At 45.4% G+C, this 16,095-nt stretch overlaps 1 protein-coding gene across 1 annotated transcript in view; it reads right to left on the minus strand.

The window, feature by feature from the left end:
* Positions 1-2,456: 2,456 nt before the first annotated feature.
* The window catches only part of PRIMA1 (proline rich membrane anchor 1), a gene marked incomplete at its 3' end in the record, with an annotated part of 30,440 nt that continues 16,801 nt past the window's right edge, over positions 2,457-16,095 (minus strand). Inside the window, exon 3 of the mRNA XM_009586497.1 lies at positions 2,457-2,586. Coding sequence (XP_009584792.1) covers positions 2,457-2,586 — 130 coding nt within the window. The remainder of the gene's footprint in view (positions 2,587-16,095) is intronic.

The following is a 16,095-nucleotide window of genomic DNA, read 5'->3' on the forward strand; positions in this document are numbered from 1 at the left end:
CAGGCAAAGGTGGGGTCTTCAGGCTGGGTTCCAATTTCTACGTCAAGGCAGTCAGCGTGTGCCTTTCCTTGAACGAAGAGGGTTGTGCCATATTGACACAACCCAACCTAGACGCAGCTGGAGGATGAGTGGGTGGGATCCGCATCCAAAGGGGATGGGTATATAACAAGTGAGCGGACAATGTACTGCCTTGGAAGTGGGAGACAGATTTGTTGGAATGACAGAGGTCCCAATACCAGGAGACGCGCAGGAACGAGGGCCCAGGGGGAGGACTGCAGAGGAGAGCTAGTGGGATGGAGGTGTGAGAAAGGACGGAGCAGAGCATGGTTATGGAGCCGGAGGCTGGGAACACACTGGAGGGACTCTTGGCTTCAGCATCACCCAGATTAATCCCCTCACTCTTTCTCTAGCCACCTCTACCTCCCAGCAAAAAATAGAGTGAAGGATTTCTCACGCTAGCTAAAGCTAAACAATACAGGCTAATACTCTGTGTCAAAGGCAGAGATGCTTCTCTTGTGAAGCGTCTTATCTTATTTCCCAGTGTTTATCAATAGATATCTTTTACAGTGGATCAAGGACCCTGAACTACTGAGGAATGCTGCCAAGCACTTTAGGGCATCCTTTTAACAGAGCTGTTTTAGGAAGGCCTCACTGATGACAAGAAATGCTCTAGTTACTCTGTAAAAATATAATTAATAAGATTTTCTTTTATAGCTGTCTGTCCCACATCTGACCAGTTTTCAGCTTAGCATTTGTCAGCAGTGTGAATGTCAACAATAAGAAGATCTAAGAGGAATTTTCACTTTTCTCTGAGCCTAATGCCTGTTCAAGCAGCTGACTTGTACGTTGATATTCACACTGTTGACAAATAATGGGTGTCTTCATCAAGTATCTGTACTATTCTTCACTGACATGAAGCCTAAGACTTTGTTATGTGAATTCCCACAGCCTTTTCAAGGCAGCTCTAAATTTGTCTGTTTAAATTTCTTTTCTGTACCTCCCATCTACCACCATCAGAGCATATTTGAAGAGCAATTCCTTGCTAGGCACAAGTTGCCCCAGAGAGTTACTGCTCCCGTAGGTATATTTTGCAGCCTTGGCAGAAATCATTCACAATTTGGCACTAGGCAGACAAATACAAGAGCTGTTTGTGAAACAAATACAACTTTCCACATGGAATTGGACCAATCCCCTATAAGCAGCCAATAGTAGATTAGGAACTAGAAGTAAGAAATTTTGCACTGTGTTACCAATCCAATTCAACTCCAATTTCAGTCCTCCATAGATGATTTTTAAGAAGTTCAGTAGATAGAGTGAAAGCCTTCCAACTCCTCAAAACTAATAAGCATTCATTTCAGCTAAACTAGAATAGCAAAGATACTTATGTAAATTTAATAAGAAATTAGATAGAGACTTCTGTATTCTTGTTTGAATTCTCCCTTTTTGATGCTCTTGGATATACTATCCTTCAAATCCTGCATAAATTTTTCAGACAACCACAAAGCGCGTGCAATGCTCCATCATTGTGACATCCCTCCTGAGGCTCATCAAAAATCTTGCAGTTGCTCTGCATGCAGATAACATTTTTCATGAAAGGTATTTTCCTTTCTTCCCCCACCCCCCCGCCCCAAAATCCCAAAGCTGAATAAACATCATTTAATCCAAACTGTGATTCAGTTGTCACTGCAGTTATCTCACAAAAGTTATGAATTTTGACTTTTTCCACTTGAAATACGAAGTATTATTTAGGTGAAGAAATTATTCCCACTCCCATTTTTCCATGTAACTGAAGTCAATAATTTGTAACTACCGGCAGCCTATGCAAGCACATCTATTGCAAAGACAGTGGTAGGGGAGCTGAAATGGTTCCTACACACCGTGTTGTACATAGACTTCACATAGGCTTTTAAATTAAAAGAGACGGGTTTTTAAATGGATTATGTAGATGATAATTTTGAAGCAAGAATAAATTAGAAGTACAGAATCCAAATGAAAAACTACACAGATTACCCTGGAGTTTGGTTTACAAGAGCTTGCATCAATCTGAAGTGCTACAATTAATGATGGGCCTGGGCCAACATCCCATGTGCAAATTTTGAATATTATCAGAACTGGATAGGACGGCGTTTCCTGCCTCTACACTTGGCCAAGCCAAAGCTATTGACATTCCCCAGCAACCTGCAGCAATTTGACTTTGGGGAGTTCATAATAATCTGAGCATTGTGGCCCTGTCCCATTTCTAGTTTTTCTCCCCCTCATGCACATGACTGTGCATTAAACTTCATCCTTTACACAGGCAGGGTACGGTACATACAGTGACTTTTCAATGAAAACACACATTGACTGCAGGATGCATTTTGCCTTCTGGATGCCTAAACAAGGTGTCAGCCAAGTCTTGGGTCAACCTTTGTGGGGCTGCACTGCCCTAAGCACAGTAAAAGCATTTGGAGTCTTACCTTTTTATGGCTTTGTAGCAAATGATGACAACTACGAAGAGGAACACTAGTGTGGCGCAGCATACTGCAATGATAATAACCAGGCCTGGCCACCAGGTCTCTTCAGTGGGACAAAAGGTAGACTTGGGAGCTGTAAAAAAAGTGTGGAAAGATACATGAGTTCTCCCAAATAAGCAGTGTATAATCAGATACGTTTCACTCACCCATGCAATAGCACTATGCCAGGGCCACAGATAGATACATGCAAAGAGAATATTTCACATTTAGGACCCACTTTTTTTTCCATGCAATCAACTAGTTTGGTACTAGATATTTCTCATCACAGTCCCCAGATGACCAAGTTCTCTGTGTCAGTGCTGTCCACACGCTCAGCAGGCTCAGCTCTGCTACCCGTGGGAAACCTCTCCTCCCTCTGCATTTGCCATCTCCTGCTGCATCAGGAGAGAGAGATGTTACGCTGATAAGGGTAGGTTTTCAAACCCCATTAGGGGAGGTTTATCGGGGAGCCGCAGCAGTGCCTACCAATCAGTATTGCAGCTGCTCTCACTGTAACCTTGGAGTGAGGAAGGGGGATTTGTTTTAAAAGAACAGGAATTTTATTACATTTATTAACTGCTTTTAGAGGGCTATAGTTGACAAGCTTCTTTCCCGTTACATTGTCTTTGAATTGTATGTCCAATAGTTAAGAAATGTCAACATTAAGAAATGTTAACCTGTGAAAATATAAGCAATTATTATTACATTTTTCTTATTCAGTTTAGGGCTAGAATTGTCTATGTAAGTACCACTCAAAACAAGCAATATTTTGCATCAAGAGTAATACTGGTGGCATTTCGTTCAAATCATTTCCTTCAGGGCCATATTCCTTTTCCCATGCTTTGAGGGGACACATTTCCTGAAGGATGGCGAGCAACAGACAATGGCATGAGCGCTACCAGTGTGTTGCAGAGGGGAAGAGACCCTTAACTCAGAGTACGCAACTACATAAACTCCATGAGAATTTGGGTCACCCTAAATGAAGTTTAATAATGAGTCAGTCAATGGGACTGTCTAAATCTATATTTTCAGTTAAGTAGGGGAGAGAATTAAATATAGCAAAAGGCTTTTTTTTGAGTCTAATTATTTGATCTGATATATCCTAAATTCTGGTCTTGTTATACACATCACAAATAGGTGCACAAGTTAAAATATGTCATCACACCTGTATCATTTATTGTGAGCTGACATCTCCTGTGCCTCCTGTGTTTGATTAGGAAAAAGACATACACATATTCTTAGGTTTAACACTCCTTAGGTAAAATCCTGAAGTACACTATTACTGAGAAAAGGTTTTTTTCCAGTTGCATGATCTATAGAAGAATTGGCAACATTCACCCAGAGAAATCTGCAGGAGCACCTTAGAAAAAGACTAGGTAAAGAACTATAAGCAGCAATCAAAATAATAAAGCCAACAGCTTGATAATTTATAGGCAGTTCAGCATTTGGTGCCACGTAAGAGGTCCTACCTTTCTCATACGCATCAGCATTCAACACGTGCTATCACTCTGATCATACTTGTCTAGCAAATATTGCCTTCAATTTACTGTACATATATTGACTGTGAGGGTGGGCTTTTTTGTGTTTGGCTTTTTGTTGTTTGTGTTTTTTTTTTTCCTATGGGAGTGAAAAATAAAGCTGAAAAATTAAGTGATTTGAAAAAATAATGGTTCCTGGCTCCTCTTTTGACAATGTGTCCACTCCCAGACTATCTCAGCAACTGAATTTCTACTTTATTACTATGTCAGCTGCAGAAATCAGTTTTCAGTGGGTGATGGAACTATTTATTGTGTTGTGACAAAGCTAATGTTTTTAATGTTTCTAATATTCTCTGATAGTTTTCAATATTGTTATTTTCTACGTTTCCAGAACAGAGAGCATTTCAAAGATGACAAAATGTTTGCATGAAGGAGCAGGCAGTCTCAGAGCCAACTCCACCCTCCTGGTGTTGCCCTGACAAACACAAAAGGTTGCTGTGAATCAGAAGAAACATATGTATCAGCATATGCTATGTAAAATTAGATGAGATCATAAAAAATGGGGCAAGTAGGGCCATCCTTATCTTTTCCTTGTTCTTCCTCCAAGGCAGGATCAGCCAAACTATTCGTAAAGCAAACCAAGATGGTGAGATGGGGTTGCTCCTTGGCACAACACATGAGACTGACAAATGGCAGAGATAGGGTGTAAAGCAAGGCTTGCCACATGCCTGTGCACCACATGCTCCTTGATGGTTTATCACAGTATTTTTACATGGAGAATAAACAGATATATGTGGGACTGAATAATGAATATGATTCCTGACAGCCTATTGCTGATATGGAGGTGACCCCTAATCCAGCTGGCTCAGTTCCCTTCCCCACTGGTCCAGACCAGGCCCTCAGAAAGAAGCATGAGAAATCACACTGGAAGCTATCAAAACCTGCTTCTTAGTCGCTGGTGGGTTTATACAGCTTTAAAAAGTATTTTCTATTTCTACCCCTTATTATTGCAGTGCTAGATAATCTTGTTTTCCTTAGAAATGTCCACTCTTTTTCCAATAAGCTCCTGGTTGCATGCTATTTTCTGCCTTTCTCGCATGCAATCACATAGCCTTCATTACCGTGGCATTTCTACGTCCTTAATGCATTTCTCTTCACAATTACCCTCTGAGGAAGAGCAGAACTGCTTTTAATCCCCTTGTGCTGATGGGAAGCCCGAGCCTGGCGCGCGTGGATGCTCCCATGTGCCTGCCGCGCTGCGTGCCTATCAGCAGCAGCTGGGAAAGCCAGCCGAGAGGGGAACTTCCCAAAGAGCCAGCAAGGTGCCTGGGAAGTGCCGTGTCCTCAGAGAGATGCCTCTTGGTGAGTCCGGCACCAAGCTCTTGATGTTAGGGAAGGTTGATGTCTCCATCCCCCTAGGATGGAGCTCACGGCTCTGCCCCCCAGGGCAGCCCAGGGCTGGGGAGGCTCTCCATCCTCCTGTGCCTGGGTCCCAGCCCCCAGCTCAATCACCCACAGTATAGAAAAACCAGGTTGCACCTGCGAGGGGCTGAGCCCACATATGTCATGCCATTAATGATCAGAAATTATCCCGGGGTGAGGACACCCATAGCACCCTCTTGCAACTGTGCCACTTTGTACGGAATAGCAATGCATTTCTTCGGCACTCTGTGGAAGAGGGAAGACATGGGTCCCAAACCCTGCTTTAATACTGAAATTATTAAATACTGAGAGAAGGTGTCCCATACTACCAATAGCAATGGCAATGTCCAGTTGTTTCATTGTCTTGCAAAAGCTTTGATGAAATGCAGGAAAACAGTTCAACTCTCATGGTTGCCTCCTTCTCTGTACCACCTCTTTCAAATCCACTATAAACCCCAAAAGGTATATGCTTTCAGAACTGAATCAGCATCCTTTTTTCAGAATCCTTTCCCTTGTTGCATAAAGAAACAAGAAGCCACATACTGCTGTCATTCACAGCAGTGTATTTGGGGAGTGGAGGACATCTCTGGGCACAGGGAGTCCCTTCGTCATCACCGCGGGGTTACTGAGAGCTGAGGGCTGGCTAGCCTGGCCCTCGGCACCCATCACTGGTCTCACGCAAGCAGTTTCAGCTGCTCAGAGCATGATTGCCTCCTGGTTTGACTCATTCCTGGCTGCTCTTCACTGGTCTCAAAATCAGCTGAATGGAGAAAGTGATTTTCACAGCGCAAAACAACTCGACGAAAATGTGCTTTTTCTCCTAAGCCCCGAAGTGCTGTTCTGCACATTGAACTTACCGTTGGGTGGAAAGCAGTAGGAAAATAATGACATTTTAAAGAAGATAAGCAGAGTGAGCTAAGCAATCACAGCCTGTCATCCTGACAGAAATCCTGCCAAAATAATGCAAATATTCAATTAATAAAATATTAAAATAAATAATCGATGCTAAACAGCACAGGTTTAGGAAAACACATCTTGTCATACTAACTAGATACCTTCTGAGGAGATTACTGGTTTGGTAAATAAATGTATTAGTGCTGGTGTGATAACCTTAGGCTTTGGTATGACATTCGACTTAATTCCACGTGATGTTGGGGTTATGAAAGTATAAAGCTACACAGTAAGTGTGGCACACATAAATTGAGTTAAAAGCCAGAGAACTGGTATGCCTCAAAATCTAACTATAAATAGAAAGTCACTGCTGAGAGAATGTGTTTTTTAACAGTGACTCCCTCCTTCTCCCCAAAATAGGGTCATGGATACTGGTAGAGTTTGTAAATGACTCAGGAATGTACTCTACTACAAGTGGAGTATATTTAGATTAGAAAGAGGGTAATTATTATCATTAAGGGCAATTATCCATTACACTAGTCTATCAGCTTTGGTGGAGTATTTCACTGAAAAATTTAGTTTAAGGTAGACTTTTCATCTTTCCTAAAAGAAGTCTAAATTCAGCTAAAGTGATGGGACTCAGCATAAGAATTAGGTAAAGAAAATGCTCTGTCTCTGGAAAGGCCACATGAGCACAATGCCTTTTTTTTCTTGGCTTTAAAATTTATGAAGTATAAATGTTGGTTAGGTTTACATTTAGAGGGCCAACACCTTCAACTATTCCCAACAGCACCAGGCCTAAATAAATACAACGAATAAACAGACTGACTTCAGACCTACAGTGGGTGGCTGGATCCAACTTACGGAAAACAAATTCGTGAAAAAGTACTTTTAAAGCAAAGGCATCCTGCAAACTATTTAAGCACCACAAAAATCTCACACACTTGCTTTCTTTGACTAAATTTGTTTTGAAGGCTCAGCATAAAGACACAGCTCCAGTTCTAATGTTAGTAGGTATCTGTACGCACATGGGTCTAGCCAGAAATGTGCATACCAGGAAAGATTAGCTCAGCTATAGAGGGTTTCCCTCAACATCCAGCCACAAAAATAGAGGTTGTGTCACTGGAAAGGAAGTTTCCATAAAATCACAAAGTCGTCTCTGATTTCTTTTTAGCAAATCTCAGAGTGGGTCTCTCAAAATTGCCCTGAGCTACCGAAACAAAAAACAGTGATGAAGCTGTTTTAACCTTCTGGATTAAGCATCAAATGGTTTTGTCTATGCTATAAAAACGACACATACTTGTACTGCCTGCGACAGAATACAGAAACAGGACTTGGAATCCTTGGATACACCCACAGGTTATCTTTAGTGGCCATGGCTGTACTTTATAAAGCTAAGATTTTGGACATCTAGTACTCCTGTTATTTACTTTGATTAGGGTTATTACTTTCCATTGCAGTATGGGTTGTAGGCTAATTGCTCTTCGCATGGGAATGCCGTGACACTGGAAACAAACACCACCAAGTCTGTCAGGAGAGGGTAAGTGCTCCGTCATGGGGGTTACGCTGGGTTGAGCTGGTGCCTCTGCGCCGCCCTCAGCAGCGATGCTGAGGCAGGGAGCCTGCATCAGGGCATCCCCTTCCACTGGCTCTCACCCGTCAGCCAGCCCAACAAAGCAAACAAAGCAAAACAAAACAAAATAAAGCAAAACACAGGGCTGAGCCGGAAAGTGGCTAAGGGAGGCAGTGACCCGTGCTCCCGTCTGCAATCCCAGGGGAGGTGTCTCTGGCCGAGGTCTGAGGGTGTCAATCCGCTCACAGCCTCGGTCCTAAGCAGCTGGTGAGTGTGCGGTGATGTGATGTGGAAGGGTGACGGTGACCCCCCTCACCTCTCTACAACAACAGTAACTTCATGCCTAAAAAAGGAAGAGCACTTTCAAGATAAATCAAAACTGATTATTGTTTTTCCTCCTGCTTTTATTCCTGTTCTTGCAGAAAGGTCAAGAGTGCTGGTGTAATCATCTTTATGAGACATCTGCCCATTTTTAATATTGTATACTCACAACAGGCTAAACCCTGCCATCTCTATGCCTGCAGCACTCCTCTTGCTATTGTAGGGCTGCCTGAATCAGCCATGCACTTTTAATTAGCATGCTAGGAAGTGAGATTGGATTTTATTTTGAAGGCAGGCTCATTCCAAGGGCCTCAAGTGTTTTATCAGTCTTGGTTGGAACTTAAAAGGAATTGGAGATGCAGTCAATGTGTTTCTAGCAACCCCTGTGTATGTCACATATTTTAGAAACCTGTTATCTGCTGGCTAAGGCAGGGTTTGGGGTTCTAGTCTCATCTTCACTCTTATTTGCCTTATTATTTTGAAATATTCGCATAATTTGCACGTTGGCATCTCCATTTGCAAGACAAAGAGAAGCCACTAGTTCCTATGGCCATTATCACACTGGGACGCAGGAACTAGCCCAGAAAATATGGAGAGGTTTAGATGTGATTTCAGATGTCGAGGTATATGAAAAGACTCCCCGGACACTCCGTGCCCAGTTAAATATGGAGAGGGATTTTGAGTCTGTTGCAGCTTGAGCCTCGTCACATTAAGGTGTCTCATCCAACCCCCTGTAGAATAGAAGAGTTCAATGAATCCCCTGATTAATGTGAAATAACTTGGGTTCTGGGAGGAGAAACCCTACAGAGGAACAGTTACACACACACAGACACCAAGACTCAGACACTTACTCTATAAGCATTGTGTTGTGTAAAAGATGAAAGGCAAGGAGAGCCTCCATCACATGCCCACACCTTTTTGGAGAAAGCTGATCTCAGTGCTGAGCCTGAGGTCTCTTGTCTACTTTCACATAAGGCCCTTCACTCCCCCCAGCAGTGTAAATTCAAAGTGAGTGCTGATTAACTTAATGCTGATTAACTTAATTGGACGTCAGAATGAAGCCTTGGGCAGCTAATAAAAAGGGCCAAGAACTCAAGTGATATAAACTAGAAGCTCTCCCTGCTCATTGCAGATGACTTTTAAAGGTCCCTTCCAACCCCAAGGAGTCTATGATTCTATGATTCATAGAATTAGAAGTCCACCCAGCTGTGAGACTGGTGCCAGCTGAGGACCTTGTCCCAGCATCTGCATGATGACACTCGTAAGCGCTGCTCCGAATTTTGCGGAAGGTCAGGAGCTCAGTCCCCAGAGCCCTGGAGGCTGTGGGCTCTCCGGGTGCAGGTTTTGTTACCTAACCCGGGGTGATGTGGAGACATCTGTGAGGCAGCGTCAGCTCAAGTGTCCCCTCTTTGTTTTCGTCATGTAGGAACTGCTACAGGTATGTTTGGATAATCCACGTGGCAGGAACGCGCTGTGTGTACCCAGGGCTGCTAACAGCGAGGGGCAGCTGGCACGGGAAAAAAAAATCCTTCGAAAGAGCCTTCTAATGAAGTTTGTGGTACTGCTAGACCTTGATACAAATACAGATCTTCAGCTGTTATTCTAAAAGACATTTCAGGAATAGGCAAAGTACGTGTTCCCTTTGAACCATATCCATTGACACTCTTGGATTTGAGGGGAAAATTTCCTGGGAGGATGGGGGAGAGGAGGCTGACCAGGAGATGGCAGGGCCTTGGTGCCTCCTCCCGGGGCTGAAAGCCATGCATGCATGCATGCCATGCAGCGGCTCCTCCGCTCGCCCCAGCCTCATGCCTGCCCCGACGCACAGGCCCTGGGGCTTGCGCCTGGCCGGAGGGAAACCTGAGCTCACGTTCACGCCGCAACCGCAGCTGCGGGCTGAAGGCAAGGCTCAGGCTGGTGATCATGTACAAAGATGGGCTCACAGTAGGAAGGATTGCCATTTTCCACTGACAGAGGAAGAGGAGGCTTGTCTAACCGTGTCAGGTTTCTGTGTGCTGTGAGAGGAACTCCCTGGTATTTGTATATATATATACACACACACAAAATATACATGCATACATATATATATACACATATATGCATACACATACATGTATATGTATGTGTACAAACACACATATGTATGTAGAAAGGCTATATATGACAGATACATATTTAATGTATGTATATAAAGGGGTATACATATGCATCCATACAAATGAAACTGCTGCCAATCGTTTTGTTAAATGTCTTTGCATTCTGAGTGGCTCCTCAGTATTAATTAGTAAGTGTTGGTGACACAATATGTGAGAAACTCTACCAACTCCTTTTTTTCTTCTCCCTCTTCCCTGCACTTGAGATTTCTTATATCGGCTGAACACATAAGGGCAAACATTCACATTTGAGGCACCTCTGTATGTGTCTGAAGTGATTAATTTTGAAGATATAGGAGCTATAAGATATGAATGGATGCACTTCGCTGTCTCCCTGGCAGGTCCAAAAATCACCTCATCAACCTCCCTTCACAGTTGTTGCCTGCAGACAACGCACCCGGCCACGCTTGAACTGCTGGAGGGGAGATGCAGGAGCACATCACATCAAACGCCAGAGGCAATGCTGGTGCCAAAAGGAGCCGCAGGGGCTGGGTCAGTCCCCTCCCTGACTGCCCAGCCACGGCCTCGGACACACCTGCATGAGGCCCTAATCCTCCTCTGCACTACCTCCAGGCTGCACAGCAAATGCAGAGCAAAACTGTGAGCAGACTCAGGGAGGGGAAGGTAGCGGCATTCCCAGATTTCAGCTATGGTGGATCCAAGACAGCAGGAGTCCAAGCAGGTCCAGCCTCAACCACATGAGCTGGTGGCGGCACCAGGCGCCGTTGCCAGTGGCATGTACGCACAATTAAACCTTGAAGAAAGATAAACTGGATTTGGCCACAACTGCAATGAGGCAACTTCTTTGCCCCATGGTAAGCCACGGTCATAACCAAACCCATCTAGCTGCTGGCTGGAGGGCTTTGGGCACAGACTGCCCAGCTCCTGGCACCCCAATGGCAGCTACAGTCTCAGCCCCCTGGGAGATATGAAACGACGTAGAGGACATACTGGGAGCAGACCACCTTAGAGAAACAAGACGGTGACACATGCACTGCCGTATGCTTGCACGTATTTGCCCAGAGAAGTTGTGGATGCCCCATCCTTGGAAGTGTTCAAGGTCAGGTTGGATGGGGCTTTGAGCAACCTGATCTAGTGAGAGATGTCCCTGCCCATGGCAGCGGGGTTGGACTAGATGAGCTTTAAATGTCCCTTCCGACCCAAATCATTCTGTGATTCTATGACGTTTAAATGTCCGGCATGGAGGTGCTTTGGCATTGCAGCTGCTGGGCACAAGAGTTGGGATGCGGCCCCAGCCCTGCTGCTGCTTCGCCCTTGCTTCCCCCTGAGAAGCAGAAACAAAGCAAGCTCCAAAGGAGAGCTCCAAACACTAAAGCAGTATCGAGTGGATTAAACACAGCAAATACAATAAAATATGAGATTCCCACAGCACTGTGGCTTCCCAAGGCTGTTCTGCTCAAAGTGATGGACACACTGTTACCTGTTTAGAGAGTTGGGGGGAAAAAGGGCACAGGATGGGTGGCACAGAAAGCCAGATCTATTAACAGCCATCGTTAACTAGAGAGACCGGGCCAATGCAGCCGGAATGTAAAGCAGAAATGGATGACAGCTTCAATAACAGATGAAGTCCACTTGGGGCAAGTTCATCTCCAGTAAATCCGAACATGATGGAAAGGATTTGGATTATCACCAGTCCCCAAAGAGCAGTGACCCAGAAAGCTGCTCTGCTGGACCCATTCCCTGAGATCCTGCCACAGAGAACAGGCACAGGAGGAAGACGCTACTCAGCGAGGAAAGACCAAAGAACTGCTTAAGGCCAGCAATATCCCACCACCCTCACCTCTGGAGCACAGCTGTAACTGTACATGATGTGCAATAGACTGTAAGAAATTGTGTAACTGTACACAATGTGCAATAGAAAGTAAGAATCACCTAATTTTTGGAGCAAACTTTGATCCAGAAAAAAATCTGTGTTGGTTTTCTTACATTTTTTTACTTTCTTATAGATCTGTGCCCTTCCTGTTGGTTGTAGACTTAGGGCCATTTCCAGAGTGCCATGAGCCAGTCGGGTAAACAACTACTACAGCCAATAGTGGTGTGCTCAGCAGAAAGCCTGTCTTGATTTACTGCCTCCCTGGAGTAGCTAGGTTAAATAATACTGGTGGAAATCAGCTATTCCTGTAGCAGATGATACTTCTGTTTATCACATTATGTTGCAGACAAGTTTATATCATGCAGCTGCTCCGTGCATATGTTCCTACTACACTTTTAAGGGGGATACTGCAATCACTACGCAGCGGGAACTTCTGCTATAATAAAAACATGTGTGGGATGATGCTGGAGAAATTCCCTCCCCCGCAGCTTTTACACTGTAGATGCTGTTATTCTACACTCTCGGTTCCCCCATCTCCTTAGTTTTCTCCCCCTTTCCAAAAATAGTTCCCTTCTGAAACAAGAAACATGCTCAGTTTTGGAGACCAGAGTTTGCAGGAGGAGAGGGGCAGTTCTGCAGGAGTTTTCTGAAGGTCCTGGGCGATAGAGGAGTGCACGGCTCATTGCAAGAAATAGGACTGGAACCGCTGGTGAAAAACCCTGAGCCTGGATACAGCCAGTGGAAAAGAGAGGAGCTGCGTGGGGGAGTTTAAGTGTGGTGCTTAAGATCTAAGCTTTAGAGGTTATTGAACCTGCACACATTTAGGTTTGGGTCTTGCAGTGGATTTCACTAAAGCCCCATGTTGCTATGCTGTCTGGGTAGGTCTTGTGCAGCTGCTTTTCCCTGGCAGATTTGAGAGTCCTTCAGAAAATGTCATATCATTAGGATCAAAATAAAAATAATACCAGATGAAAGTATTGGTCGCCCAGGCATAAGTGAAGCACGTTATGAGGAAGCAGCTTGCGCAAAGACGCCGCAGCTCAGTGAAAAAGCCAGGACACAAAATGTCTTTTGACTCTCAGCCAGTCCTACCCTCTGGATCGTGTTGCCTCCTCCTTGGGAGTCAGATGCAAACACTGGATTTGGCCATAACTACATGACAGGGGTGGCAGCAGCAACTGCCTTGTTGACTTCCTGGGCAGGCGCCAGATCTCTGCCCCAAGCCAGCACGCTGACGCCGTGCCAGTGAGCTCTGTGTGGCCGAGACCTATGGACAGAAACAAGGTGGGATTCCATAGGGTGCCCAGGAAGGGCTGATGCTAAGCCTATAGGATAATTTGCATTGGTTTTGGCACGGCTGCAGAGGAAGACTAGTATTTCAGTTCAGAGTCCTACATGCTTATGGAAGGATGATGATGATGCAGACAGCAGAGCAGCCAAAGGACTATCAAAATAAGTAAGGAGGGGAAGTCTGTGCTCCAAACAATTGGCAGGCTGAGGGCCAGATCTGCCAGCCTTAATCCTATTAGGTTGTGGGTGAAGCTGATGGGACCTGCCAGAACTGAGGCACGGCCCCGCAAATAGGAGCAAAACATGGTTTCAGCTGCCAAGGTCTTTTGGAGGAGAGCAGGGTTAGTGAGCACAGAGGGAGAGTCTGTTCTCTAAAGCATGATCTGGAGAAGCAGTAGCATTTAAAGGCCTTGTGGAAAAAAGGCTTTTAAGGAGATTACATCATAGCTAGCTTCTGTGTTAACACTCGGCTCTGGCATTTATCTTTACAATGGGTGCTCACGTCAGCCACTGCCCTCTGATCTGACTTTGTCACATGTTTTTCTAACCAGCAGTCTCCCGATGAGACGCCGTTTCTCCCTTGCCATCTGATTCCCCTCAGCAAAAAGGACGGAATTGTTTTTACCCCGATTAAATCACACACTATCGGTTTCTGTCCTGAGCAAATGAGAACTGAAGCCTGTGCCTTGCAAGGCAGCCGCCTCCTCACACGGTCATTCTGGAGAGCTTCGGGGCACCGTCATATTTCCCCGCTCTCCGCAACCTGCGCCAGGCTGGGCAGCAGCGAGATAGTCCTAGTGACACCCCCAGACAGTCCGAAGCGCTGCCTCCCCGTGAGAGCCATCGCTCAGGTGAACCCTGCTGTACTTGGTGGCCTGCTTTCCGGTCACAGGAGTCATCGATCAGATTAGTGGGTATCTGGTGCCTCTAAGAAACAGGTCACAACTGCCTGAAAATTTACTGTTAAATTAGTACCCTCGAATTTATTTTAGAAGATGACCTGATTTCCAGTGGTTCTGAGCACTCAGAGAGCCAGGATGCTTTAACTTGGGTGCTTGAATGTAGATATACAAGCTTAAGTTTAGTCTTCTGAGTTTTATGATACAGGCTTCGACCTCTCCTTAGGCAGAGTGTCACGGTGGGTAGAGGACAGAAATTCCTCTCAGGACGTGGGTTCCAGCCTCAGCTCTCCCCCTTGCTTGTTGAGTGATTTTGGAAAGATCTTCACCACCAGCCTCTGATTCTCCTTCTCCAGGATGGGGACAGTAGTCCTAGCTTTCCAAACTGTTGAAAGATGTAGGGATAAAGTGTGCAACATAAGGCTGCATGTCAGCAATGTTGTTATTCCTTTCCCAATTCTGTAATAGGGTAAATCTGTAAGTACTTCGTCTATATTTCTACAAAAACCAGCTGTATTCCCTTGACCTTCTCATCAACTACCTATTCAAGCAAACACAGCAACAAGGCCACGGTCTACAGCAGAACAGCAGCAGCACGGCACTGACCTGGGGACAGTAATTCTCAGTTCTTTTGAACAGAGGCACCACTGAGAGGCACAGAGATGCGCAGCACAGTACCATCCACTTCATTGCACAAAGACACAGCCTGGCTCTCCAGTGGCGAGCGACGCGCGCAGAAAGCACGGGCTATTCTTCAGCAGGGAAAATCAGTGCTGAGGATCATCTGCTTGCCCCAGCAAACTGTGGGACACCGTCACATTACGTCAGTGAAAAGAGCATCCTGGAGAAAAGAGGCCTGAAAACACTGAGCATTCATGCTAAGTCTGCCGTTGCAGACGCCCTGATTTCGGCACTCTGATACCTGAAAGCATAGTGGGATATTTCCATCAGTATTCACAAGCACACACACATGCACACATACATACATACAGGTATCTATATATGTCCCTCTCCCATTCTGCTCTGGCTGCACAGATTTCCTAGAGAGGATCTAAGAATGAGTATGATACACAGGGATGAGTGAACTCCCAACTCTTTTTAAGGATGAACTTAATACCTGTAATAGGTGTCAAACCATCAGCCTTGCAGACCGAGCGGGTCCTGCAGCCCGTCCCCTGCCAGCGTGCCCCAGGTACACCTGCCCTCTGGCTGCTTCTGCGAGGAGCCGGTCGGCCGCCCCGCTGTGCGAGCCTCTGGCTTCCTCGCTGCAGCTCGTAACAAGGTTGAAAAAACCCAGAAGCTTCTGTGGTGGTGTTTGCTGTGGTGGGCCCCTGGCCCGCTGAGATCCACAGAGCTCAGTACACATGTGAGCAACTTCAAGACGGGCAAGAGGAGGTTCGCTGCTATGAATCAAATGTGGAGACTTTTTCAAGATTCTTGGGAAAAGGGCTACCTTTCTCTGCAGGCTTACGGCACTGGGCCCTGGGGTATTTGACAGTGGTGAGGACCAGTGGAAGGAGTAAAGGGTCACATCCAAACTGGAATTCACTGGGGACAGGAGATGCATTTTCCCACATTGCTTTCCTCCTCCATCAAATAGCCAACATCAACTCCCAGATCCACTGCAGTAAGATAGGTATGAAGAGGAATGAGTTTTCTGGGCAGTTGTCTTCCCCCAGTCAGGCTGGCTTTCTTTCAGGCTGTTTCAGAGGCTGTTTTGGGGCAGAAGGTGGGCTCGTCAC

This window comes from Fulmarus glacialis, unplaced genomic scaffold, assembly GCF_000690835.1.
Source record: "Fulmarus glacialis isolate BGI_N327 unplaced genomic scaffold, ASM69083v1 scaffold12351, whole genome shotgun sequence".
Lineage (NCBI taxonomy): Eukaryota > Metazoa > Chordata > Aves > Procellariiformes > Procellariidae > Fulmarus > Fulmarus glacialis.